This window comes from Ictalurus punctatus, chromosome 8 (assembly GCF_001660625.3).
Source record: "Ictalurus punctatus breed USDA103 chromosome 8, Coco_2.0, whole genome shotgun sequence".
NCBI lineage: Eukaryota > Metazoa > Chordata > Actinopteri > Siluriformes > Ictaluridae > Ictalurus > Ictalurus punctatus.
In genome coordinates, this window is record NC_030423.2 from 16,646,953 (window position 1) to 16,655,740 (window position 8,788).

Consider the following 8,788-nt stretch of genomic DNA (forward strand, 5'->3'; position numbering starts at 1 on the left):
ATGGACAGTGTCAGAAGCAAAACTTCACATGATCAAAGTGAGAGAAAGTTCCAGCATTTTTATCAAACCCATTTATTGACACTGGTATTTTTAGGTGCCAGAAGCTACTGTTTATTGACTGTGAGTTTGTGTCAGCCAGAGAGATTACAATCTGTCTGTTCTACAGCAAAGTCATCTAAAGGTTAGGGTCTAAAGTTAGAAGTAGAGAGATGTGATCTGCAAACAATCATTACTGCAGTCAATTTCAGCCACATAAATATGTATTACATCTTACTAAGCACCTGTCAATGTCACTGATAGAAAGATCGGCAAATCAATGAACAACCCAACCAGCAGCTATCCTGCCAGAAAAAACAGAGACATAAGAGAGACAATTTATAAATACAGCTTTAACCTCAGTCTAAATATACAAACATATATTAACATTATATTAAATATAATCCCAGTTTGCACCACGAGACCCTTTTAACTTAATGCCACCACCCCTACATATGTGGCCCTAAAGACTATCCATCTCAGAAGACAAAATTTAGACAGTGACCTTCTATAATTCTTTATCTTGGGCACATTTAAAGGAACATCGAAGAAAACAATTCCACTATTCTCCAGATGTACAATCAGTGGCCACTTCATTAAGAACATATATGCCTTGTATTTACATCTATTGGCCATTTTATCAGGTATATCTTCTGTACAAGCACTGACTGTAGCCCATCTACTACTATGCCCAATTTTCAGAACCCATGACCTTATATATAAGTAGAAAGAGATGACCATAGGACTACCACTGACCAGATATTATTTATATGGTGGATCAGCTCAGCACAGCAACAATCGTAGATGGTGTGCTGGTACAAGTGAATCATGTACAGCAGCAAATTTTTAGGTGCTTCGTATTCTTACTGCTGACATTATTGTGCACATTCAGCTTCTTAATCCACCTTGTAGGTGTAGAGTTAGAGACTACAGCTATTTTTCTATCATGTATTCCCATGATTTACCTCTACCAGTGCAACATACACTAATATGCCTCTGCCACATCAGTATCACTGCTGTGCTAAGAATGGTACATCACCCAAATAATATGTGGTTAGTGGTAGTCCTCTGATGGTCCTTTTCTACTGATGGGAGTAGAAGGAAGCTACCAAATTGTGGACAACAACAACAGGGATATAGTCATTAATTGTATACCAGTAAAGTGCACCTGAATGGCCAGTGAATGTAGGTACAACACAGGTATACCTCAAGTGGCAACTGAGTGAATATACTGTGTTTAGTATTAAAATGACCAGTTGTTTAGGTATAAGAATTGAATATAGGAACATGCATATAGCCAAGTTATACGCTGTGATTTTTAAGTCAACAAATTTGTGGGAGAAACTGACTCATTTCCAAAATAATAGTACGAATGAAAGACAAGCATTTAATCTGCATCTACATGTGAAGTTACTATGCATTTTCCTTCCTCTGTCATTTGTTCTTTGTCATGATTAACACAACTTTTTTCTTCAGCTTTATAAGAAACCACTAAATTATCTAAGCGTATCCTAAAACAAAGTATATAAACTGATAATTTATTTAATAAATGCACATAATTTCAATAAACACATAATATAATTTACCTTTATACTTATAAAAATGAACAAAAATGTATTTATTCATAATAATAAAAGGATCTGTTTAAAAATTAAAATGTATTTAGACAGTACAAACTACCAACATTTATACTTTGCTGCAAAGCTGTTGCTGGCTATTACAGCTTTGAGACATCTACAATAAGAAGTAACTAGCTTTTTTTACAGCATTGTGGTTGGATTTTAGCATATTCCTCTTGCCAAATTGTATTAAATTCTCCAAGATTACAAGAGTCCCTCTGACTGACTTGCAAGTTTAAAATCCATACATTTTGGAATTCAATTCAAGTCAGGACATAAGCTAGGCCATTCAAGGCCTTCTTTAGCTATTTTGGCTGTATGTTTGTGGTCGTTTACTTGTTGAAATGTCCATCTTCTCCCCAGATTCAGTTTCTTGGGAGAGAAGATTGAATCCTCTTCTAATATTAGATTCAATTGAACTTTATTTTCATTGTGCAGAGTAGAAAGCCAAGGTAATGCCGTTAGCATCTAACCAGAAGTGCAAACAGCAAAGTAGCATTGAGTGTGATGTAATGCAAAATAGAGACAAATGAGGTAGGATGGTACTAAAGTGCAAAGTGACAAACAGTGCAAATGGTGTGATCTATGAATAAACATAATTTCAGAGACATGGATAAATTTAATCCAAGGCAGTACAATTGAAAATGGGTGAAAATGGAGTGGGATATAAGTGAACATGGATGGATCCAGTGATATGAGTGAGTGGAATTTAAGACAGTATAGTACAACTTTAAGTAAGGTGCAAGTAGAACATTGTGCACTGTACAAAATGTATATAGTTAGCCCATGAGCAATTGGAGGATTTGGGAAGGGGGATTAGCTCCATTGTAAATTGTTCAGCAGATTGACAGCCAAGGGAATAAGCTGTTCTTTAGCCTGCTGGTGCAACAACGGACAGCTCCTGTTGATGTAGCTACTTTGATGTAAATAGGGGTGTGCTTGTGGCTCCTCTTGGTCCACCGGTAGTCCACAATGAGCTCCTTGGCCTTCTGGGTGTTGAGGTGATCAGGCCTACCACCATGGTGTCATCTGTGAATTGATTTTGGAGCCATGAACAGGTATGCAGTTGTGGGTGAAAACGGTGTAGCTGCAGGGGGCTAAGCACACAACCCTGAAGAGCATGTTGGAGCATGAAGTTCAGTATGGAGGGTGGCGGTGGTGTGGTTGTCAAGCCTAACAGACTACAATCTGGTAGTAAGAAAGTCCTGGGCCCAATTACTGAGGGAGGTGCTGATGCCAAGGTCAGTGAGTTTGAAAATTACAGTGCTATGAAGAAGATTTCTTGTGTTTTTGTGTATATCTCATACTAAATAGTTGTAGATCTTCAAATAAAATTAAACATAACAAAGACAACCTGAGTAAATACACAATACAGTTTTCTTTTTTTATCGAAGCAAAAAAAGTTATCCAACACCTATCACCAATGTGAAAACTAATTGCCCCTTTAAACGTAAAATCTGTTTGTGCCACATTCAGCAGCAATAACTGCAACCAAAGGTGTCCAATAACTGGAGATCAGTATTTCACATACTTCTAGGACTAGAATTTACTCCTATGCTTTGGATCACTGTCTTGCTGCATAATCCAGTTGCACTTGAGTTTCAACTTACGGACTGAAGACTGTACATTCTCCTTTAGGATTTTTTGTTAGAGAGCAGAATTTCCCTCAATTATTGCAACTTGCCCAGGCACTGAGGCAGCAAAGCATTACTTTCCCAGCTTTTTGATGCCCTCGTCCCAACTTTTTGGAGACATTTTGTGGCCGTCAAATTCAAAATTACCTTAGTTTTTTCTTAAAATAGTACATTTCCTCAGTTTAAACATTTGAAAAGTTTTCTATGTTCTACTGTGACTAACATAAGGTTTTATGAGATTGACTAATGATTTATGAGATTTGCAAATCATTGCATTCTGTTTTTATTTACATTTATTTACATTTTACACAGCATACCAACTTTTCTGGAATTCTGTGTTTGGTTTACGCCAGATGTAACAGGACCCCTGTCTTCCAAACAGATCCCCTTTTGACTCACCAGTCCACAAAACATTCTCTCAAAAGGTTTGAGGATCATCAAGGTATGTTTTGGCAAAATTCAGATGACCATTAATGTTCTTCTGGGTTAGCAGTGGTTTTCACCTCGCCACACTTCCATGGATAACATTTTTGCCCAGTGCCTTTCTGATAGTGGTGTCATGAACAGTGACCTTTATTGATGTAAAAGAGGTTTGTATGTCCTTTGATGTTGTCCTTGGCTATTTTGTGACTTGCTGGATGAGTAGTTGCTGTGCTCTTGGAGGAATTTTGGAAGATCGGACACTTCTGGGAAGGTTCACTGTGCTGAGTTTTTCCATTTGGAGATAATGGCTCTCACTGTGGTCCTTCGGAATCCCAGAGCCTTTGAATAGCCTTGTAACCCTTCCCAGACTGATGTATTTCAATCACCTTCTTTCTCATCATTTCTGGAATTTCTGGAATTTCTTTAAACTTTGGCATTGTATGTTACTGGGTAAGACCTTTTAACCAACTTCATACTGTTGAAAAAGTTCTATTTAAGTGTTGATTTGATTGAACAGGGTTTGCAGTAATCAGGCCTGGTTGCGTCTAGTCCAGTTGAAGCCCATTATAAATGCAGTTTCATAGATATGGGGAATTAGTAACTATGGGGGCAAATACATATTCACACAGGCCCAGTTGGTATTGGATAACTTGTTTGCTTCAATAAATAACATTATCATGTAAAACTGTATTTTGTGTTTACTCAGGTTGCCTTTATTTTATCTTAGATTTTGATTTAATTTCTGAAACAATTTAGTATACGATATACACAAAAACAGAATAAATCAGTATGGGGACAAATGCTTTTTCACAGCACTGTACACTTATGGAATTTGGCAGATGCCCTTATGCCGAGTGACTTACATTTATACAGCTGAACAGTTAACGGTTAAGGGCCTTGCTCACCCAGCAGTGGCAGGTTGGCAGTGTTGGGATTTGAATTCATTATCTTCTGATCAGTAGTCCAATTTCTTAACCACTGAGTCCCCAAATTACCTTGACAGTGTTAAAAGCTGAACTGAAATTGAATAATAGCATTTTAATGTAGGAGTTATTATTATCTAGCTGGTAAGGGCAGAGAAGTGCCATGGTGATGGCATCCTCTGTTTAGCTTTTGGGGTGGTGGATAAACTGATAGGGATCGGGTTTTGAGGCCAGGAAGGATTTCAGATGGGAAAGAATCAGCCTCTCAAAAACACTTGGCAAGGATGGGAGTGAGGGCAAAATGACAGAATTCATTGACGGTCGTGGCAGAAGCATGATTCTGAACTGGCACAATGGTCACTGTTTTGAAGTAGGTGCTTCCCTGCTTGGGTTAGGAACAGGTTAAAAATGAATACCTCAGCCAACTGCTCTGCGCAGACCCTGAGCACTTGGCCTCAGACGGAGCACACGTCACTGGTGGAGAGTGTGAGTGGCAGGTCACCTGGTAGGAACTCAGCTTTAATGGTAGATTCCCTGGTCTTAGCGAATACAGAACATGTCGAGCTCTTCAGGGAGGGAGGCATCAGTAATTGAGGGGAAGTGTTTAACAATATGTCCCAGTACATCGCTCCATTCATGTTTCCTTTGATGATGTGTAATGCCCCAGTACCATTTGCAGAGAAGCAGCCCCATATCATCATGCTCCCACCTCTACCTCACTGTGGGTATGGTGTCAAAAGACATAATGTGTGTAAATTTGAAGTGGATATATGCACTAGAAGCATATTAAATAACAAAAAACAAAAGTGTCTGAATACATATTTCCTCCTATTTTAAAAGTAATCAGATTACTTTATGGATATAACTCATACTCTGGAATTACAGTCTGATTAAGTGAAATAAATTTGAGCCTTTTTGACTCATTGTGCCCTTGGGGCAACAGCTCCACTCTCTCTCTCTCTCTCTCTCTCTCTCTCTCTCTCTCTCTCTCTCTCTCTCTCTCTCTCTCTCTCTTCACATCAGACCTTTAATGGCCCAGTATTCTAATAATAGCATTTAAAAGGTTATTTTGAATAATGTTTCTTTCTGTAGTGACATGAAATCGAATTTGATCATAACTATTACAGGCAGTTTCCAACGTGATGTATTTTAGTTGCAGTGATGATTTTTGCTTACCACAATTGTAGGCATGCAAGTTCACAATAAGGGTCTGTGAAACACTCCAGTGACTCTCACGAGTGATTTGACAATATTGTTTGCACAATATTTCTTTTGGAAAAAGTCAGCCATTGTTATGTGAAAAACTGAAAGACCATTAATAATGAAACAACATCAAGGCAGGAAGCCAAATGGTTTTGACTTATTAACTGAAGCACTGGTTTAAGAGCTCAATTCCTACATCTTCAAATATTCATATTGAAATATCTTTCTCATCTGGATAATTATCATTGGTAGCAAAATGTTAGCAGACATATGCTGATTAAAATGTAAGGGAAACCAAATTTCTGAGAATTACACATTATATCCTAGAAGGTGTTGCATGATGTCTAAAGACCAACCTGTTTGAAATCATTTTTAGACATGTTCATTATACATTTGCTAAGAAGTTCTTTGAAGTCTTTATGAAAACAAACTACAGCCTATAGCCCTGGGATATTTTGCTTTCTTTTTCATTGTAGATTCTCTTTGTTGTGTCTAATTATAGCTGCATTATTCTACTTCACTGACAAAAGTGCACAGCATGACACAATAAACTTATTTACAAATATAATACCCAGAGGCAGTATTTAGCTATTTAATATTCTTCTTTTTTTTCTTTGGTTTATTTAACAGATAAATATATCAAGCACTCTTACTTAACCCTAGACATTAATAACAAGTGCATGTACCTTATGTGCAAGCAGCAGAGGGACAAGACCATGTCTGAAGTGTGATCATCATCCATGCACCCAATCCGCATTATATGTGGGAGTTAATGTGCAGATCTGAATCTGCATCACATTAAATAGGTATTTACTGAAACTATTTCTTCTAGTTGGCTATGGTTTTTCTGTTTGCAAAACAATATTTTTTAGAACATTATGATTCAGAAAAAGATCTAACTCAGTAATTTGGCATTGGATACATTTACACAATCTGAATGCTGTTAAAATTGATAAGTTTATGGAGGGATAAAGAAATTCCCCTGATTAATTGTGTGTCCAGGAAAGAGAGACTCAAAATGTTGGTCAAACGTGCTAAATATGCCTAACAAAATCCACAGTGTTGAATTATAACTCATATTGTTTATATTTGAGTCCACCTTGCCATAAATCAACACTGTAAGAGCTTATTCAACGCTGGGCATTTTTCAGTGTGTCTTCTCCAGAACAAAATACTTTTAAAAGAGTGTTTTCAAGAATTTCAGCTTTGTTTTTTATTGCTTCATTCTTTTTCCCACCTAACTGTTCCGTAATATAAGAAACCTTCAAGTCTCGTTATTAGTATATGTGGAGGCTTAGCTTTTTAATCAACCTACCTACAATGAAATTTTTATACCCTCTTATTGAGATACGAAAGTAACAGATACACAAACTACTTTACAAAAGAAGGTACGGTGCACTTTAATACACAAAACATAGACATGTTACATATTCATGACATTATTATAGGCGTGCAGTGCATGAACAGATGAACAGGACTTCACACACACACACACACACACACACACCTCTTCAGCATGTTCTTGCACTTAAAAAAATATCTATACAAATGAATTAAATACTTTTGCGATACATCGATTAAACTGCTCCATAATGCTGTCTGCCTCCTCACAGACATTTCAGAAGGAAAAAGTTGCAGAAGGCTCCCCGCGGGCAGTCGCACATTTTGCCGATTCTTGAGCCTTTGCGGATTGCGCACTGCTCTCCAACGTCGCACTGAAAAGATAAAATAACGATAAACTGAATTATTCTAAAACGCTGAAGCAAAAATATGCAGAATAGCAGTGCTATGAGGCAGAGGTTATAAATGCATTATGAAAACACCTGCATACATCTTACATAGTGATTTTTTACGAGAAATCTGAATTGTAGCTGCATAAATTTAAAGAACATCTAATTACCATAGGAACCTGTCCAAATTTCTTCTCCCAAGGCGGAATTCTTTTCATCTGAAGCTTTTCCAGAACTTCATGGAGAGCCCCAAGCTGGTAAAAAAAAAGCATGTTTCAGGAACATAAAATCAAATGAAAGCATTGCAATCAGTAGTTCAGTGAAATTTGATCCATCAACAAGATGGATAAAAAAAAAAAAAACTTTTCAACATGTGTTTCAGATTAATGCAGCTCACCAGCTGTTTTTCGCTGGTCAGATTTGGGTCTTTCGGATAGAAGTCTCGGATGGCTCTTGTGTCCAGGTCCACTTCGGTGTCCTCGTTGTCCGCTCGCGCACAACTCCGCAACACTAACAGCAGCAGCAGTAGTAGAGCGCGCGAGGCGATGCTCGAGCTCTCCATGGTCCTGATCGAAAGGAGCTTTTTTTTGGCACGATGCTCAAATTACCACACTCAGGCTCGCGACGGGCTTTTTATGCGCTCTGCTGTTTAACGGGAGTCGCCCCGCCTAGCGCGCTTATTTCTAAGTCGTACGTAAGCGAGAGCTCTCTTTGCGCAATGAGCTGTCATCGAATGCGTTAATAATACCTCCAGATTGGTGTGTGCACCCCATATTTCCCCACACCCACCCCACACACATACATCCTCCCCTCAATTTTTCCAAGGACATATTCGTCTGTGAGTTTTATGATAGTTGTGCATGGTTATAGATAGATTGGAGCATCTTTTGTGTGCAACCACTTGACATTTCTTTTATCTGGTTATGATTTTGAGTGAGGATGAGTGTATATCATTAATCATGATAGACAATAGGTTATAGAGGGTAGTGATGGTGATAGAGTACACAGGGGCAGTTTATGTTGTTGGCTGTAGGCTACTGAAAGACAACCCAAGACTCCAGGGACAGGGGGTAGAGCAGGTCCTTCAACATTTTGTGATCCTGAAGCCTTTTGTCAATTTGTGCTTTGCATCTCATTTTGAGTTCCTGGTGTATTTTCTCTTTTTCTGTCTCCCTCACAGCTTATAACCAACAAATCAAATTGCGTTAAGTGATTCAGAA

General features: G+C 38.1%; 1 protein-coding gene across 1 annotated transcript; it reads right to left on the reverse strand.

Moving 5' to 3' along the window:
- Nucleotides 1-7,210: 7,210 nt before the first annotated feature.
- On the reverse strand, nucleotides 7,211-8,178 carry cart2 (cocaine- and amphetamine-regulated transcript 2). Its single transcript, XM_017473585.3, has 3 exons — nucleotides 7,966-8,178; nucleotides 7,739-7,822; nucleotides 7,211-7,553 (listed from the first exon to the last, which is right to left on the reverse strand). Exons 1-3 carry the CDS (start codon nucleotides 8,128-8,130, stop codon nucleotides 7,446-7,448), a joined length of 357 nt encoding a protein of 118 aa, XP_017329074.1. The 5' UTR covers nucleotides 8,131-8,178; the 3' UTR covers nucleotides 7,211-7,445.
- Nucleotides 8,179-8,788: the final 610 nt, after the last annotated feature.

Bases quoted from the DNA above. Each gene is read 5' to 3' on its own strand.
- cart2 (XM_017473585.3), bottom strand. From the start codon at position 8,130: ATGGAGAGCTCGAGCATCGCCTCGCGCGCTCTACTACTGCTGCTGCTG. The intron at 7,823-7,965 runs GTGAGCTGCATT...TTTTTTTACCAG, and splicing joins TGACCAGCGAAAAACAGCTG to CTTGGGGCTCTCCATGAAGT. The intron at 7,554-7,738 runs GTAATTAGATGT...TTATCTTTTCAG, and splicing joins AATTTGGACAGGTTCCTATG to TGCGACGTTGGAGAGCAGTG.